This window comes from Chiloscyllium punctatum, chromosome 27, assembly GCF_047496795.1.
Source record: "Chiloscyllium punctatum isolate Juve2018m chromosome 27, sChiPun1.3, whole genome shotgun sequence".
Classification (NCBI taxonomy): Eukaryota; Metazoa; Chordata; class Chondrichthyes; order Orectolobiformes; family Hemiscylliidae; genus Chiloscyllium; species Chiloscyllium punctatum.
In genome coordinates this window covers 3,557,588-3,577,302 of record NC_092765.1, presented here as the reverse complement: position 1 = coordinate 3,577,302, position 19,715 = coordinate 3,557,588, and the positions used below count along the sequence as shown (strand labels likewise).

At 44.0% G+C, this 19,715-nt stretch overlaps 1 protein-coding gene across 3 annotated transcripts in view; it reads left to right on the top strand.

The window, feature by feature from the left end:
* Positions 1 to 19,715, top strand: part of myom3 (myomesin 3) — a 108,606-nt gene that overhangs the window by 24,533 nt on the left and 64,358 nt on the right. For all 3 annotated transcript variants that reach the window (XM_072547942.1, XM_072547940.1, XM_072547941.1), the window contains exons 9-13: positions 6,144 to 6,305; positions 7,635 to 7,776; positions 8,918 to 9,117; positions 14,858 to 14,908; positions 17,982 to 18,109. In XM_072547942.1, coding sequence (XP_072404043.1) covers positions 6,144 to 6,305; positions 7,635 to 7,776; positions 8,918 to 9,117; positions 14,858 to 14,908; positions 17,982 to 18,109 — 683 coding nt within the window. The remainder of the gene's footprint in view (positions 1 to 6,143; positions 6,306 to 7,634; positions 7,777 to 8,917; positions 9,118 to 14,857; positions 14,909 to 17,981; positions 18,110 to 19,715) is intronic.

Genomic DNA, 19,715 nt, shown 5'->3' with positions numbered 1-19,715 from the left:
TTTTTCTATTACTTCCTTTAGTCTTTATTTGACATCCACTTTAATGCCTCAATGCCATTCAACTCAAAGCACCCCACATTGCAGTGAATTCCATATGTCATCACTCTCTGAGTAAAGATGTTTATCCTGAATTCCTTAATGGACTATAATATTTATTGGCTCAACTTTTCCCTTCTCCTTTATAGTATCTTTAATATTTTGTCAGCCTTGCACATAGTTGAACAATACTTCATAACCACATTACCATGACCAGTTCAAACTATTCAGCATCAATTCAATCAGGAAACTAAGTCTGCAGGGATTAAAACATGTCAAAGAATGGCTTCCACTTTTGGGCTTAAGTGTAAAGTACTTCCTTGTGTGAAATGATTTTAGTGCTGCACCTGGTCCCATATGGGTTTGTACCTGTTCATTTAAATGACTGACAATTGGGTGAGCTTAGTTTTAGATTAGATCAGATTAGATTCCTTACAGCATGGAAACAGGCCCTTTGACCCAACAAGTCCACACCAACCCTCCGAAGAGTAACCTACCCAGACCCATTTCCGTCTGACTATGGACAATTTAGCATGGCCAACTCACCTGACCTGCACATCTTTGGTCTGTGGGAGGAAACTGGAGCACCCGGGGGAAACCCATGCAGACACGGGGCAAATATGCAAACTCCATACAGACCTGGGACCCTGGTGCTATGAGGCAACAGTGCTAACCACTGAGCCACTGTGCCAGCCCAAAGTTATGAGCATGTGACATCTTCCATTTCAAGGTTTATTCCATTCTCTCTTATGTATTCTGCTTCCTAATCTAAGAGGCAGTTGTTTCTTTCAGAAAAGCAAAGCAAAATCAGGATGTTTCTTCCAAGCAAAGTGATACAGAAATATGCAAACCCTTCACTGGAGCGCTATCTTAACATGCCTTTTACTGTTCACCATACTACAGGCATTTTCATATTTAAACACAATTTTTTTTCTTTGAAAATAGTGTGAAGCATTGGAAGGATTCACAGTCTGTAAGTGCTTCTTCCTTGTCTACCTTCAAACCCTGAGCTGGTTTGTGAGTCAAATGCTACATCACAGTCATCAGAGTTACATCACATCCAGACAGAGCTTGAACTGTTTAAGAGGCACTGCCATTATGGCAATGATGGAAATCCTGTTGGAAGCTTTGGAAAGTATCCTGACTCACTGGGATAGTACATTGGAAATCAGCTCCCACTGTTCTTGAAATCCTCACAAATGTGAAATGATTTAATCAAACAGTTCAAAGTCCCTGACTTAGCAGACAGATGAGACAAAATTAAAAGAAAACACTCACCAGGCTTCTATCCTTAATAAGAAAACAGCTGTTTTCTAGGTTGATGGTCAAATCAAACAGACTGTATTTGACTGGTGGCAGAAGAGAAACACAAATTGCTAGTTTATAACTTTAAACACTGCCACTTCTAAAAAAAATTCCCAAACACATACAAACAGGGGCACAGAGGCTATACACAAATATTAAGCGTGAGGAGGGTGAAATAACTCTACAAAGGCCAGTATCCTATTACTGAGTCAACCTTTATTTACATGTGGATTGTACATGATCCAGCTAGCTCAGAGCCAGCTCATAGAGTGAGCAGAGCCTCTGACACTCTTGTTTATATCTGTCAGCTCAGGCTCCCTGATTGGACCAGATTAACACTCCAATGAGGGCACTCATACGTTATGAGATCCACCTGGCTGATGTCATTCCAATCACTACAGAAGGAGCAACAAAACTCAGTGAAGTTCAGTCCTGGTACCAGTCTGGATTACTGTTGTCAATGAGAGGTCTTCCTTTGGTTCACTTCTGTTCCTTTTCAATTCCTTGATGAAGACAGAAGTTGTAGACACATCAATCTTCAGTTTGTCATCCATTGGTTGAACATTCACCTTCTCAACATCTCTGAATGTGGTTTTCCACCTTTTTCCTTTCAAGAGGTGAATTTGCAGAGAGAGTGACAGAGAGAGGGAGAGGTGGGTGGGGGTGGAGAGAGGGAGAGAGAGACAGGGCCAGAGAGAGAGAGAGAGAGAGAGAAGACAGAGCGAGAATAGCTAGCTGCCTGAGCTTTACTTTTACCTTCTCCATTCACAGAAGTGAGAAAGACAGGCTGGATGTTTCTTCTGTATCATCTGAATAAAAAGCTGTAGCCATTCAGTCAGAAACCTGTCAAGAAGTTATTCCTATGCTGAGTACTTCTCTACACACTCAAGTTGAAAACCAAGCAAAAGTCTATCGCTGGGCTAAACTGGAGCAAGGTATCCAAAATCCATCCCCCTACTACCCCCCCCCCCCCCCTCCACATACTCCCCAACACCCACCGCCCCCCCATCACTGCTTCAATAAGGGAATCTTGTAGGCACAGTACACAATTAGACCCAGTATCTCATTTATAAAAGAAAAAAGTGCCACTTCTTCCTCCATAATCCCTCGGTTTAAAACAATATCTTTTCCCATTTTAAGTCCACAGTCCAAGCACAATAGTGGTGTTTATATGCCTCTGCCATTAGAAGAAATGAAACCCCATTTCAAAGATGTGTTTTATCAAAAATTATATGACATGTAGACATAAAAACATGACACTCACATTTGTTCACCCTCATTCATCCGTTTTACAAACTTTATACCATCCTTATCATCTTTCCCTTAATTTTGCACTCTGGGAAATACATCTGCTATTAGATGATTTTTACCAGCATCATGAGCAATCTTTATATTGAATGGTCACATCAGTAAACGCCATCAGAATTTGTGGGGCCCAGTGGTCTGGTAAGTTCATGGGTTATTTGTGGGATGTGGGTGTCACTGGCTGGACCCGGCATTTATTGCCTGTCCCTAGTTGCCCTGAAGAAGGTGGGTGTGAGCTGTCTTCTTGAACTGCTGCATGTCCATGTTCACAAAGGGGGAGAAAAGACTCATGGAGTATAAAAGTGATAAGGTCACAGTGTTACTAACAGCTAGTGGGCTTTCAACCAGGGCAACAACTATAGGTTTCAAGTTATGATGGAGAAAGATTCTTCAGCCCATCGTGTCTATTCCAGTCATCAAATATCTATTAATTTTAAACCAATTTTCCAGCACCAGGCCCGTGGCTTTTTAAAAAATCTATGGTGTTTCAAGTTCGCTTCAAACAACTTCTTAAATATTTTAAGAATTCCTGCCTTGGTCACCCTTTCAGGCAGCGAGTTCTGGATAACTACAATCCTCTGGGTGATCTTATTTTTCCCACAAATCCCCTCTAAATCCTTTGTTCCTTACTCTAAACTGGGCCCTTTGGTTATTGATCCTTCTACTAAGGGACAAAGTTTCTCTCTGTCTGAAACAAAATCAGGAATTTCTGGAGAAACTCAGCAGATCATGTTGTGATGATACTGTCACTATAGCAAGGTTTTTATGGGTGGCACGGTGGCATAGTGGTTAGCACTATTGCCTCACAGTGCCAGAGGTCTGGGTTCAATTCCTGCTTCAGGCAACTGACTGTGTGGAGTTTGCACATTCTCCCCGTGTCTGTGTGGGTTTCCTCCGGGTGCTCTGGTTTTCTCCCACACTCCAAAAATGTGCAGGTTAGGTGAATTGGCCATGCTAAATTGCCCGTAGTGTTAGGTAAGGGGGTAAATGTAGGGGAATGGTCTAGGTGGGTTGCATTTCGGCGGGTCGGTGTGGACTTGTTTGGCTGAAGGGCCTGTTTCCACACTGTACGTAATCTAAATTTTTTTCCCTGGGTTTTTTTTAAGAGAGTTTGTAAAGGCAGAGGTGCTGAACAAACTACTGGAGAAGGCCAAAATCTATCATTTAGGAGGCCTTCAGGTTTTTTTAAAACAGTTGTAACAATGGAAGGGGAGTAGCCATGTCTCACGGACCAGGATCTCTTTTTATTTTTAGCTGTAGCAGCCAGAAGCTATTTGGGTCCCAGAAAGATTGAAAGCTTCTGGGTCTCTAGAATGATCTCGAGCTGCTATTTTCTCTGAAATCTCTCTTGATGTTGTTTCCTCCGTGATTGGAGAACTGTATATAAGCATCATAGAAACCCTACAGTATGGAAATGGGCACTTTGATCCAACAAGTCCACAAAGAACTTCTGAAGAGTATCCCACTCAAACTGATTCCCCTAACCTATTATTCTAGATTTACCCCTAACCTAAACATCCCTGAACACTACAGGCAACTTAGCATGGCCAGTTCACCCTAGCCTAAACATCTTTGGACTGTGGGAGGAAGCCGGAGCACCTGGAGGGAACCCACACAGACACGGGGAGAATTTGCAAACTCCACATAGATAGGCGCCCGAGGCTGGAATTGAACGCGGGTCCTTGGCATTGCGAGGCAGCAATGTTAACCACTGAGCCACCATGCCACCTCCCCCACCCCTCACCAAAAAAAAAGGAGGGCCTGAGTCTGAATTTACCTTTTTGCTGAGGGATGTATTTATGGGATGTTATTATATTGAAACAGTTAATTAATAATAGGTGCTGTGTCTATTATTTGATTACATTTTCCAGCTAAGTTATTCTAAATTCCTCCTTCTTTTGTTTGTATTTTAACTGTGTTGTTTAAATAAATTGTGCTTTGCTTAACCTTGAGTGGTTTGACCAGTCACATCACATCTGGAACATCTACTTCGCATCTACCTTTAAAATAAGAAAAAGTTAGGGTCTAGGCTACTTATTAAAGTATTTTGGGGTTCTGATCTGATCTGGTTTGGTCCATACCAGTATTGAGGAAGCAGAGAAGCTGCAGAAGGATTGAACAGCTAGGAGAGTTGACAACGAAATGGCAGATGGAATACAATGTGGGAAAACCTGAGGTGAAGCATTTTGCTCAGATAATAGAGGCATAGACAATTTTCAAAGTTGGGAAAGGTTTCAGAAATCTGAAGCACAAAGGGACTGGGGATTCCAAGTTCCGGATTCTCTTAAAGTTAACCTGCAAGTTCAGTTGGCTGCTAGGAAGGCAAATACAATGTAAGTATTCATTTCAGCAGGGCAAGAATACAAGAGCAGAGACATATTGCTGAGGTTGTATAAGGCTTTGGTCAAGCTGCATTTGGAATATTGTGAGCAGTTTTGGGCCCCATATTGGAGGATGTGCTGTCATTGGAGGGGTCCAGAGGAGACTTACAGGAATGATCCTGGGGATGAAGGGTTTGTCATGTGAGGAGAGGTTGAGGACTCTGGGTCTGTACTCAATAGAGTTTAGTAGAATGAGGCGGGTCTGATTGAAACTTACAGAATACTGAAAGGCCTCAGTAGAGTGGAGGTGGAGAATATATTTCCACTGGTAGGAGAGACTGGGACCTGAGGGCTTGGCCTCAAAGTGAAGGGGCAACGTTTTGGAATTGTGATGAACAAGAATATCTTCAGAGGGTGGTGAATCTGTGGAAGTCATTGCTGCAAAGGGCTGTGGAGGCTAAGTCATTAAGTGTGTTTAAGACAGAGATAGGTTCTTGATTAGTAAGGGGTCAAGGGTTACAGAGAGAAGGCAGCAGAATGGGTTGAGAAACATATCAGTCATGATTGAATGCTGGAGTAGTCTTGATGGGCCAAATGGCCTACCTTTGCTCCTAGATCTTATAGTCTGGTAGCACTTGCGGAGGGAAAAGGTTGACAAAGGGCCACTGGACACCGTTTTCTCTCCATTGATGCTCCCAGATCTGCTGAGACTTCCCAGCAATTTCTGTTCCTGTTTCAGATTTCCAGCAACTGCAATCCTTTGTTGTATTCTCCCTGTCTACCCTGCATACTCCCCTTGTGACTTTCAGCACCTCATTCAGGTCTGGCCTCAGCCTTCTATACTTTGCAGAGAACAACCCCAGCCTGTCGAGTGTCTCTCCAGAGCTGAAATACTCAGGCCCAAGCAGCATTCCGGTGAATCTCCTCAGCTGGATTTATACCAAGCTCCAGTCACCTGAAACTAAGGATTACAGAAAAGCCAGATTCAGGTTCTCTGGTCACTGTTTCCATTTTCAGTTATAATGGATGACAATAAATAACCTTTTAAAAGGAGGGAAATGAGTAAACAGAAAAATAATTGTGTTAATTATGTAAATGTTAAGGTCAAGGTTTATTTTGTGGTTATTGAATACCTTTGTAACTAAGGTCACTGATGAGAAGTTATTGTTTTTACAGGTATTTTGCTGAAGGAATCCAAGTGGTTAAAGATTGAGCACTCCGATAAATTTACCAAGCTAACTCTCCCTCACGTCCATAAGGAAGATGAGGGCCTTTATACCATGTGTCTTCTCACATGGACTGGATACAAGGAGCACAGTAGATATGTCTTTGTTAGAGGTATGAAAAATTTACAGCAATCCACGGCAACTTCACAGTCACAAAAGTTTCTGTGTGTCTTTTAAAGAAGATCACTCTCCTTTTTGATGTCCCACTTGTAAGAAACATTAATTCAGATTCTAACAGGAACCTGAGAAGCCATTGTGGATCAGTAATTAACAAAACAAGCAGCATCTAAAATCATTATGTTATTCTGATCTTGTTCATCAGGAAATATCTTCAGCAGGTGTATTTAGATTTGATTGCAAAAGCATTGGAGGAGCACGTACATGCTTAAAAAGGTGAATGGAAAGGTGACAACAGCAGCCCCTGATATTAGGAGACTGAGACGTTAAGTGAACAAATATAACATTCACTGAATGTTATCATGGTAATGTCACTGGCGCATTAATCCAGAGACTAAAACAGAAATTGCTGGAGAAACTCAGCAACTCCAGCACTATCAATAGTGAGAGAAACAGAGTTAATGTTTTGACTCTGATATGATTCTTCTTTCAAGAAAACTATTCTTCAGGTTCCAATAAAGGGTCATATTGGGCTGGAAATGGTAATTTCATATCTGTCTCCATATGTGCTGCTAGAGGTGTAAATCTTTCTAGCATTTCCTGTTTTCATTTGAGATCTGCAATAACTTGCTTTTCTGAACAGAGAATCCCAGACTAATGTTCTGGACGTACAAGTTGAAGATCCCACCAGGGTTGAAGCTGAAATTTAAATTGGAATTGCAAGTTTTAACAATGGTACCATGAGAAAAACATTGTTGAAACCCATTTGATTCATGAATGTCCTTTAGGCAAGGTAAGCTGCTGACTTTATCCAGCCTGCTGTGTGAATTCAGATCCACAATCACACATTGACTCTTCATTGCCCTCTGAAATAGCTGAGCTAGCCATTCAGCTCAAGAGCAATTAGGGTTACTGGTCTTGCTGGGAAGGTTCGCATCCCAAGGAAGAATAAAAATAATGTCAGCAGATTTAATCCTGAGCATTATTACAAGTTTTATGAATGACTCAAAGTAACAGGGATGTTTTTGTTTCTTTGTGCAAAGCAATGCTTCCACTTGAGGTTCTATTTCCAGCTCGAGCTGAAATAGTGAAATGTTGTGATGAGATGACAGGGACAGTTCCTCAGAAGGATTAGTTGGTCCCACTAAATGTTCTCGTTCGCCTTAGGGATCGAGCAACCACATATTTACAGAGGAGTGGTTTTCTACAACAATTATGATGCATTGACTATTAAATAAGATTTTTTTAAATTTTGTCTTATTTTGTAATAAATATTTCTTTAATTCAGTCATACACAATGTTAAGTCTTTTTTTCCTCCTGCAGATGGTCCAGCTGCAGAGGTCGGTGCTCCAGGTTCACCATTGGATGTCGAGTGTCACAATGTTAATAAAGACTATGTGTTTGTTACCTGGAAACCACCCAGTGCTGATGGAAAGAGTGCAGTGGTTGGCTATTTCATTGACAGGTCAGTAATGATCAGCTGGGCTGCCCACTTCCCTGAGGAACCCTTTCTCCGAGGAGAGTGGATTTAACCCTGCTGGAAACATTCAACAGCAAAGGTACAGAAACTCTGGAGGGAGACCTGGTTAACAGTGATACCCTCATTGACTGCTCAACTCCAAGCAATCTAGATCCCTCTGCCAATGAGAACAACCAGCTGCCACATCTGTTCAAAGAATCATCACAGAATCATAGAATCCTTACTTGGAAAACAGGCTATTCTGCCCATCGAGCCCACTGATCCTCCAAAGATCATCCCACCCAGAACCACTCCATCCCTGTAACCCTGCATTTCCCATTGTTACCCCACCTAGCCTGCACATTCCCGGACACTATGTATAATGTCCCATGGCTAATCCACCTAACTTGCTCAGCTTTGGACTATGGGAAGAAACTGGAGTACCCAGAGAAAAATGAATGCAAACACGAGGAGAATGTACAAACTCCACACAGACAGTCACCCGAGGCTGGAATCAAACCCAGGTCCCTGCTGCTGTGAGGCAGCAGTGTTAACCACTGAACCACTGTACCAGTGTTTAAGGTCAATGGCAAATTTGTCAGTAGTTGCCAATTACTGGCGTCAGAACCCCTTTGTGATAGGATTTATATTTGATGAGGCATCTTGGAAATGCAAATAGAACCTTTGAGCAGCTTATCTCAATAGATCAAAGGCAACTTTAGCTCCAAGAATATGTGCGATGAATTGATCTGTGACTGGTTCTGCATTCCCTGCAGGTGAGGAGATTGCAGCATGAAACATATCGGAGTTTGACAATGCTGACATCCCATAATCTCACTCAAATCAATGATTTGGATAGAAGGCTTTAAATAGAAAGTTTGCACAATACTGTTTTAACATAGTCGACAGGCATTTTTAATCCCTTGGTATTATCCCATATTCAGGGCTGTATGATTTTTTTTGCATAAAATTAGGGACCAGCTGCACTTACTATCCCAATTTTACTGAAAATACATTGTATAATTATTCACTTTGGAAATGACAACAATCCTGATTTGATTGAGAATATTCTTTTTTTTGGGGGTCTTAAGTCATTTTATTGTATGTGAAGGGGATTAACTTGGGGCTTTCTGATTTATGATTTTAGAATTGAATTAGGAAGTAATGGGTGGATTCAGTGCAATGAAGTTCCTGAGAAATTATGCAAGTTTCCCGTTGTGGGCCTATCGGAAAGCCGGACGTATCAATTCCGTGTCAGAGCCATCAATGCAGCAGGGATCAGCAGGCCTTCCCGGATCTCAGACCCAGTGACCACAACTGACCCTACAGCCGGAGACAGAGTAATGAGTGAGTGCTACCTGTCGAAGCAAAATTTAATCATCCCTGTTCAAATATTTGGCCAGAAATTAGTAGTTTGAGAGAATTGATTAATTTGACACAGTTACACTGGTGACACATTAATTACATTTTTAAAAATGATGAATGAGTTATGAAGTTCCATCCTCACAATGTTTCAATGCTTCCGTCTGTCATAGCGTCATAGAGATGTACAGCACAGCAATAGACCCTTGGTGCAACTTGTCCAACCAGATATCCCAAGACAATCTATTCCCACCTGCTAGCACCCGGCCTATGTCCCTCTAAGCTCTTCCTATTCATATACCCATCCAGGTGCCTTTGAAATGTTGCAATTGTACTATCTTCCACCACTTCCTCTGTCAGCTCATTCCACACACACACTACCCTCTGTGTGAAAAAGTTGCCCTTAGGTCTCTTTTATATCTTTCCCCTCTCACCCTAAACCCCCAATGCTCTCTAGTTCTCGACTCCCCCACCCTAGGGAAATGACCTTGTCTGTTTATCCAATCCATGCCCCTCATAATTTTATAAACCTCTCTAAGGTCACCCTTCAGCCTCCAACACTCCAGGGAAAACAGCAGCAACCTATTCAACCTCTCCCTGTAGCTCAAATCCTCCAACCCTGGCAACATCCATGTAAATCTTTTCTGAACCCTTTCAAGTTCCACAACATCCTTCCAATAGGAAGGAGATCAGAATTGCACACAATATTCCAACAGTGGCCTAAGCAATGTCCTGTACAGCCGCAACATGACCTCCCAACTCCTGTACTCAATACTCTGACCAATAAACAAAAGTATACAAAATGCCTTCTTCACTATTCTATCTACCTGCGACTCTACTTTCAAGGAGCTATGGACCTGCACTCCAAGGTCTCTTTGTTCAGCAACACTCCCTAGGATCTTACCATTAAGTGTATAAGTCCTGCTAAGATTTGCTTTCCCAAAATGCAGCACCTCACATTTATATAAATTAAGTTCCATCTGCTACTCCTCAGCTCATTGGCCCATCTGATCAAGATCCTGTTGTAATCTGAGGTAACCTTCTTTGCTGTCCACTACACATCCAATTATGGTGTCATCTGCAATCTTACTAACTGTACCTCTTATGCTCGCATCCAAAACATTTATATAAATGACAAAAAGTAGTGGACCCAGCACTGATCCTTGTGGTACTCCACTGGTCACAGGCCTCCAGGCTGAAAAGCAACCCTCCACCACCATCCTCTGTCTTCTACCTTTGAGCCAGTTCTGTATCCAAATAGTTAGTTTTCCCTGTATTCCATGATATCTAACCTTGCTAACCAGTCTCCCATAGGAAACCTTGTCGAACACCTTACTAAAGTCCAGAGAGATCACGTCCATCATTCTGCCCTCATCAATTCTTTTTGTTACTTCAAAAAAACTCAATCAAGTTTGCGAGACACGATTTCCCACACACAAAGCCATGTTGACTATTCCTTATCAGTCCTTGCAATTCGAAATACATGTACTCCCTGTCCCTCCGGACTCTCTCCAACAACTTGCCCACCACCGACGTCAGGCTCACTGGTCTATCGTTCCCTGGCATGTCCTTACCACCCTTCTTAAACAGTGGTACCATGTTAGCCAACCTCCGGTCTTCCAGCACCTCACCTGTGACTATCGATTATACAAATATCTCAGCAAGGGGCCCAGCAATCACTTCCCGAGCTTCCCACAGAGTTCTAGGGTACATCTGATCAGGTCCTGGGGATTTATCCACCTTTATGTTTTTCAAAACATCCAGCATTTCCTCCTCTGAAATATGGACATTTTTCAAGATGTCGCCATCTATTTCCCTACATTCTATATCTTCCATGTCCTTTTCCACAGTAAACACTGATGCAAAATACAGGTTTAGTATCTCCCCCATCTCTTGCGCCTCCACACAAAGGCTGCCTTGCTGATCTTTGAGGGGTCCTATTCTCTCCCTAGTTACCCTTTTGTCCTTAATGTATTTGTAAAAACCCTTTGGATTCTCCTTAACTCTATCTGCTAAAGCTATCTCATGTCCCCTTTTTGAACTCCTGATTTTCCTCTTAAGTACACTCGTACTTCCTTTATACTCTTCTAAGGATTCACTCAATCTATCCTGTCTATACCTGACTTAGTTAAAAATCACACAACACCAGGTTATAGTCCAACAGGTTTAATTGGAAGCACTAGCTTTCGGAGCGGCGCTCCTTCATCAGGTGGTTGTGGAGGGCACAAATCTAAGGCACAGAATTTATAGCAAATGTTTACAGTGTGATGTAACTTAAATTATACATTGAAAAATACCTTGATTGTCTGTTGAGTCTTTCATCTGTTTGAATACCATGATAGTTTCACTTCATTCATGTGTAAATCACAAAACCTTTTTTTTTAAAAGTTGCATTCTCAGCTTAGCTGTAACAATGGGTGATAGCTAGATAATATGTTGAAGGTGTTAGCCCCCTGTGTTCTCTGTCTGTGCCATGATGTTTAGATTGATTCTGATCTAAAAAGTGAGATAACAGAGTTTTACATGAATTCATGCAGTTTTTGCGCTCAGAGTTGCCGAGTTGCATTGTACTTTGTTCAAAAACGATCTTTCCTCACTATCTTCCTCACGTTGCTCCCGATGCAGTCTCCTCTAATTGGGGAGATTAGACGCCTCCTAGCAGAGAGCTTCAGGGAAAATCTCTGGGACACCCACACCAATCAACCACACCGCCCCGTGGCCCAACATTTCAACTCCCCTCCCACTCTGTTGAGGACATGCAGGTCCTGGGCCTCCTCCACCACCGGTCCCTCACCACCAGACGCCTGGAGGAAGGACGCCTCATCTTCCGCCTCGGAACACTTCAACCCCAGGGCATCAATGTGGACTTGACCAGTTTCCTCACTTCCCCTTCCCGCACCTCACCCTAGTTCTAAACTTCCAGCTCAGCATCGCCCTCATGACCTGTCCTACCTGCCAATCTTCCTTTCCACCTATCCGCTCCCCCCTCCCTTCTGACCTATCACCTCCATCCCCACCCCCATTCACCTATTGTACTCTTTGCTACCTTCTCCCCAGTAACCCCCCCCCCCCCACCACCCCCACCCCCCTTCCATTCATCTCTTCTGCTTCCTGCCTCTATTCCTGATGAAGGGCTTTAGCCCAAAATGTCGATTTTCCTGCTTCTCGGATGCTGCCTGACCTGCTGTGCTTTTCCAGCACCACTCTGATCTAAACTCTGGTTTCCAGCATCTGTAGTCCTCACTTTTGCCCAGATAGAAACCACAGGGAGGAAAGGGAAAGCAAAGAGTGATGTTGGCACACTGGTAATGCCACTAGATCAGTAATCCAGATGACCCAGTTTGGCATGGGTTTGACACCAGGGCAGATGATGAAATGTGAATTCAATAAAATCTGGAATAAAGAACTGACCTAATGGTGACCTAGTGGTAAGATCCTAGGGAGTGTTGCTGAACAAAGAGACCTTGGAGTGCAGGTTCATAGTTCATTAAAAGTTGAGTCGCTGGTGGATAGGATAGTGAAGGCAGCGTTTGGTATGCTTTCCTTTATTGGTCAGAGTATTGAGTACAGGAGTTGGGAGGTCATGTTGCACCTGTACAGGACATTGATTGGGCCACGTTTGGAATATTGTATGCAATTCTGGTCTCCCTCCTATAGGAAGGATGTTGTGAAACTTGAAAGGGTTCAGAAAAGATTTATAAGGATATTGCCAGGGTTGGACGATTTGATCTATAGGGAGAGGCTGAATAAACTGGGGCTGTTTTCCCTGGAGCATCAGAGGCAGAGGGGTGACCTTATAGAGGTTTATAAAATCATGAGGGGCATGGATAGGGTAAATATATCCTAGGGTGGGGGAGTCCAGAACTAGACGGCATAGGTTTAGGGTGACAAGGGAAATATATAAAAGAGACCTAAGGGGCAACGTTTTCACACAGAGGGTGGTGTATGTGCATGGAATGAGTTACCAGAGGAAGTGGTGGAGGCTGGTATAATTACAGCATTTAAAGGCATCGGGATGAGTATATGAATAGGAAGAGTTTAGAGGGATACGGGCCAAGTGCTGGCAAATGGGACTAGATTAATTTGGAATACATGGTCAGCATAGACTGAAGAGTCTGTTTCCTTGCTGTACATCTCTATGACTCTATGACCATGTAACTACTGCAGTTACAAAAAACACCCAGCTTGGTCACTAATGTCCTTCAGGGAGGGAAATCTGCTGTCTCTACCTGCTCTGGCCTCCATGTGACGCCAGACCCACAGCAATGCCCTCAGACATGCCCCGGCAAGCCACTCACATACCAGCTCACATACTGGCAATGCCCACATCCAATTAAAAAGCTCATTAATCTACCCCCAGTTGAAGAGATTCTTTCTAACATGTCCATGTGTTTATATCATAAAATGGCCTCACGCCTCACTTCCTGTATCTTCTCCAGATCCATAACCTTCAACTCAGCATCCTGGTCTTTTATGTAACCCTTCCCTTCACCCCACTGTCAGTGGATATGATTTTCTTAGTCGTGGTTCTCCCCTCTGAAACTCTCTCCCTTAAACCTCCTGCCTTCCAACTGATCTCTCCTGTTTTAAGACCACTTTAAGAGCCACCTCTCTGACCAAGACTTTTAGACACTGTGTTCTGAACCTGTTCTTGGCACCCATTTATGTTTGATTCTATCTCTGGGACATTATTTTTAAATCATTGTTTTTGAGATTAGGGGCAGCAGATTTAAAACAGAGATGAGGGTAAATTACATCTCTCAAAGGGTCATTAATCTGTGAAATCACTACCTCAGAGTGCAGTTAATGGTGGGACAAATTTAAGGAGATTTTTTAATGAGTAACAGATTGAAGGAGAGCGGGCAGAAAAATGGAGTTGAGGCCAAGATGAGATGAACCATGATTGTATTAAATAATGGAGAAGGCTTGAGGGCCTGGATGGTCTACTCCTGCTCCTAGTTCATATGTTTTCTTTAGAGAGAAGAAGGTTGAGAGGTGATTTAATTGAGACATATAAGATAATCAGAGGGTTACGTAGGGTGGACAGTGAGAACCTTTTTCCGAGGATGGTGATGGCTAGTATGAGGGGACATAGCTTAAAATTGAGGGGTGATAGACATAGGACAGAGGTCAGAGGTAGTTTCTTTACTTAGAGAGTAGTGGGGCATGGAATGCACAATAGCAGACTCGCCAACTTTAAGGGCTTTTAAATGGTCATTGGATAAACATATGGATGAAAATGGAATAGTGTAGGTTAGCTGGGCTTCAGCTGGTTCCACAGATCAGTGCAACATCGAGGGCCGAAGAGCCTGCACTGCGCTGTAATGTTCTATGCTCTATGTTCTTAATATGGAACAACATATATTTATTTATGTGGCTGTGCTCATTATTTATTGCTATGAGAAACCATGTGAATGTGTCCCAGATGGAACACCGGCCTCTGCTTGGAAAGGTTCGAATAAAAAATTCCAATTCACACTTTCATTTATAATTCAATACAATCAGTCTCAGCTGCACAAACTGCACAGAATGCGAATGATCTCTCTGAAGAAACGTGAGCTTGAGGAACAGTTTGTTGTAAAGTACTGAATGGATTGAAGCTTCCAAGATTGTGTGTAAAGTTTAAATATTAGGATCTCATCATGAATTAGTGATTTGTTTCTGTTATTCCTGTTGGTGCTCAACTGACATGATAAAAATATAAGTTGTTTACTTTTAATTGCAGATATCCAGACTGATATCGGAATCATTCCGATTACTAAAGATGAGCTTGAAGGTAAGTCTGACTTAAAGAATCCCTACTCTTTCACAGGATGTGGATATTACTGCCAAGGCCAGCATTTATTGCTTATCCCTAATTGCCCCCTTGGCTAGCTCAGCCGTTTCAAGGGGCAGTTAACAGTCAACTGCATTGCTGTGAGTCTGGAGTCACATGTGGGGTGGATCAGGTGAGAATGGTCAATTTCCCTCCCTTAAGGACATTAGTGAACCAGATGGATCTTTACAACAATCAATAGGGGTTTCCTGGTTACCGTGAGTCTCACTTTCCTCATTTATTAATTGAATTTAAATTTCACCACCTGCTGTGGTGGGATTTGAATCCCTGAGTCTCTGGGTTACTCATCCAGTGTTGATTATGTTGCCACATTTACATTACATTGTGTGACTGTCTCCTCTGGGGAAGTGTAGCTATTTTACCCTAACCACTAACCACTCCCTCTACCCCACCTGCTGGCCTTGTACCCACCCTTGGTCTCTTCATTGCTGACTGCAAATGAAATAAGCTGCCTCAATTTCTCCACGCCCCCTCACCCACTCCAACCACACACACCGCGCCCCCACACCCCCCCCCCCCCCCGAACGTGCAGCACTCCATTCGCTCTGCACCAACCTACAGTTCACCATCAAACCCCCTGACAAAGGTGGGATGGTGGTAGTCTGGGGAATGGGCCTCTATGTTGCAAAGGCTGACCACCAACTCTCCAACAGCACGTCCTACCTCTCCTTACCCATGACCCCACCACGACCTATTAGGCCATAATCACCCGCACTGTCTGTGTCCTCATTGTCTCCAGCGATCTCCCCTTCGCTGCCTCCAAACTCATAGTCCCCAGCCCTGAATTGCCCGGTTCTACCTGCTTCCCAAGATCCACAACCCAACTACCCTGGCCAACCCATCATCTCAGCATGGTCCTGCCCCACCAAACTCACCTCATCCTACCTCAACTCCATCCTCTCCCTCTTAGTTCAGACACTTCCCACCTACATCCACGACACCAACCATGCCCTCCATCTCTTCAGCAACTTCCATTTCCCCAGCCCCTAGTGCTTTATCTTCACTATGGATGTACAGTCCTTATACATGTCCATACCCCACAAAGATGGCCTCCAAGCCCTCTGCTTCTTCCTCTCCAATAGACCCAACCAGATCCCCTCCACCAATACCCTCCTCCGCCTCACCAAACTGGTTCTCACCCTTAATAACTTTTCCTTTAATTCCTCCCATTTCCTCCAAATCCAGGGGTTGGCCATGGGTACCCAGATGGGTCCCAGTTACACTTGTCTCTTTGTATGCCCCAACCTTTCTGCCATTACATCGATAACTGCATTTGTGCAGCGTCCTGCACCCAGGCTGAACTGGAGCAGTTCATCAACTTCACCCACAACTTCCACCCCTCCCTCAGATTCACTTGGTCCATCTTGGACACCTTCCTCCCCTTTCTCACCATTTCTGTCTCTGGCAACAATCTCCAGACAGATGTTTATTCCAAACCCAGACTCCCATAACTACCTGGACTACATCTCCTCCCACCCAGAATTCTGCAAGAGCCCCATCCCATTCTCCCAATTTCTCTGCCTCTGCCGCATCTGCTCAGACAAGAAGACATTCCACTTGTGAGCATCCCAGATGTCCACCTATTTTGAACAATGTACTTTTCCTCCCTCCATCATCCAGACAGCCCTCTGCTCCCGCCCCCCCCACCCATTCCACTGCTCTAAACCACCCCCTCCCAATACAATAAAGGCAGAGTCTCCCTTGTCCTCACCTCCCACTCCAACAGTCTCCACATGGTACGCATCATCCTTAAACACTTCCACCGATTCCAACTAGGCCCCACCACGAAGAACATCTTCCCCTCCCCAACCCTCTCTGCTTTCCCCAAGGACAGTTCCCTTTAACAGTCCTTGGTTTGCGCTACTCTCCCCACCAATGCCCCCGAAATCCCAGGCACCCTCCCCTGCAACCAGAAAAGATGTGAAACCTGCCGGTACACCACCCCTCTCACTTTCATCCAGGGCCCCAAACAGTCCTTGCAGGTAAGACAGAGATTCACCTGCCTCTCTTCCAACCTAGTCTATTGCATCAGGTGCTCCCGATGAGCTTTTCTCTACACCAGGGAGACCGAACATAAACTTAGGGAATAGCTCACCAAGCATCTCAGCCGGGCCTACAGGGGCTGACCGGATCTCCCAGTCTCCGCCCATTTTAATTGCACTTTCCGACTATCCTTGGCCTCCTCCATCGCCAAAATTAACCACAGCGCAAATTGGAGGAACAACTCCTCATCTTCTGCCTGGGCAGCCTACAGCCCAGAAAGTTCTCCAATTTCAAATAACATTCCTTCCCATCTCCTGACTACCTTCCCATCCTCTCCCCATCCCTTCCACTGCTCCCTCCACCAACCAGATTAATTCCTCCCACTGACCAACCAGGTTGTACCCTCTGCCTGTCTTCACCTTTCACCACTTCACTATCCTGCCCCCGCCACTCCCTTTATCTGCAGCTCCCCCTACATCCACCCCGTCCTGAAGAAGGGTTACACCTGAAATGTTGGCTGCTCCACCTTCTGATGCTGCCTGGCTCGCTGTGTTCTTCCAGCCTCCTGCCTGTCTAATTAAGTTATTGAGTCATTCAGGTAGGCCCGGGTGCAGTGAGGAGTCAATCATGAAGACAGGGAGCGATCTCCCATTACAGGCAGCCCTTGTTACCTCTGGTGATGTTAGAGGTTGACAAGATGCCCGATCAAGAATGCCACCACCTTCTCCATGCTCAGAAGGAAGATGCCGAGCACAGTTTCCACCTTGTATAGTGCCTGCCCAGTCCCATTAAAGTACCAGTGGTGCTTCAGGAGATCCTTAATTGACCTCAATGACCACTGGCAGGACAACCATCCATCAGCTTTGAGTGTCACTGATAAAGGTGCCATTTTGTACTGTTATATGAGCATGCTGTCTGAGGACCTGTAAAATGTCAGCCATAGATAATAGTCTTTGGATTGTTGTGCCGTCAAAGGCCAGAGTGTAAGTATCCTTAAAGAGTTAATAAAGTAAACGTTTGTCTGTTTTAGGAGATGTCCGTATTCCACACCCTCCGACTAATCTGCAGGTCACAGATATCGGACAAACATATGCTGCCCTCTACTGGAAGGAGCCTTGTCCCCGAGGCAGAGAACCACTGACATACATTGTGGAAAAGGTGAAATGCGAATGTGTGCAAGTATCAGTGATGTGGAGCAGAGTTGTGGTGGACTGAAAAAAATTTTAGCTCTATTTGTATATGTGTTACTTAAAAGGTAAACTTGTCAGTGTTTTTTGGTGTCATCCTCAAGATTGTGCATTCCAACAAGTGGGCAGCACGGTGGCACAGTGGTTAGCACTGCTGCCTCACAGCGCTGGAGACCTGGGTTTAATTCCTGACTCAGGCGACTGACTGTGTGGAGTTTGCACATTCTCCCCGTGTCTGTGTGGGTTTCCTCCCACGGTCCAAAGATGTGCAGGTCAGGTGAATTGGCCATGTTAAATTGCCTGTAGTATTAGGTGTAGGGGAATGGGTGGGTTGCGTGTTGGTGTGGACTTGTTGGGCCGAAGGGCCTGTTTCCACACTGTAAGTAATTCAATCTAATCTAAAAAAAACTTAGAGTCATGGAGATATATACAGCACTGAAACAGATCCTTCATGCCAACTAGATATCCTAAATAAATCTAGACCCATTTGCCAGCACCTGGCCCATATCCCTCCAAACCCTTCCTATTCATATACCCATCGAAATACCTTTTAAATGTTTTAATTGTATCAGCCTCCACCACTTCCTCTGGCAGCTCATTCCATTCACGTACCATCCTGTGTGAAAAAGTTGCCCCTTAAGTCCCTTTTAATTTTTTCCCCTCTCACCCTAAGCCTATGTCCTCTAGTTCTAGACTCCCCCACCCTGGGGAAAAGACCTTTTATATTTAACCTATCAAAGCCCTTCATGATTTTATAAAGTCATTCCTCAGCCTCCGATGCTCCAGGAAAAACAGCCTCAGCCTATTCATATTTGGCATGGATGAAGGTCCATTTCCAATTGACATTCTGGAATATACTCCGATGCTGTTGTCTGGGGCCTACTGTATTCAGCTTCAAGTCTTGACACATTTCCAACAATCCCAGAGCAGACATGTGTCAGACACTTAGAACATAAAACACAGAACATTACAGCACAGAAATGTTCTTCGGCCCTCAATGTTGCACTGAACTGTGAAACCAATCTGAAGCCCATCTAACCTACACTATTCCATTCTCGTCCATGTGCCTATCCAATGACCATTTAAATGCCTTTAAACTTGGCGAGTCTACAGTTCTTGCAGGTAATGCATTCCATACCCTTACTACTTTCTGATTAAAGAAACTATCTCTGACATCTGTCCTATATCTATCATCCCTCAGTTTAAAGCTATGTCCCCTCATGCTAGCCATCACCATCCGAGGAAAAAGGCTCTCCCTGTCCACCCAATCTAACCCTCTGATTATCTTATATGTCTCAATTAAGTCACCTCTCAACCTTCTTCTCTCCAACGAAAACAGCCTCACATCCCTCAACCTTTCCTTATAAGACCTTCCCTTCACAACAGGCAACATTCTAGTAAATCTCCTCTGAACCCTTTCCAAAGCTTCCACATCCTTCCTATAATGTGGTGACCAGAACTGTGCACAATACTCCAAATGTGTCAGACCCTTTGGTGCCATTTGGTTTAGAATGTTTTATTCCTCGTAAACATTAGAAACTGAATTAAAGAAACAAACTCTGAGAAAACTGATGAAC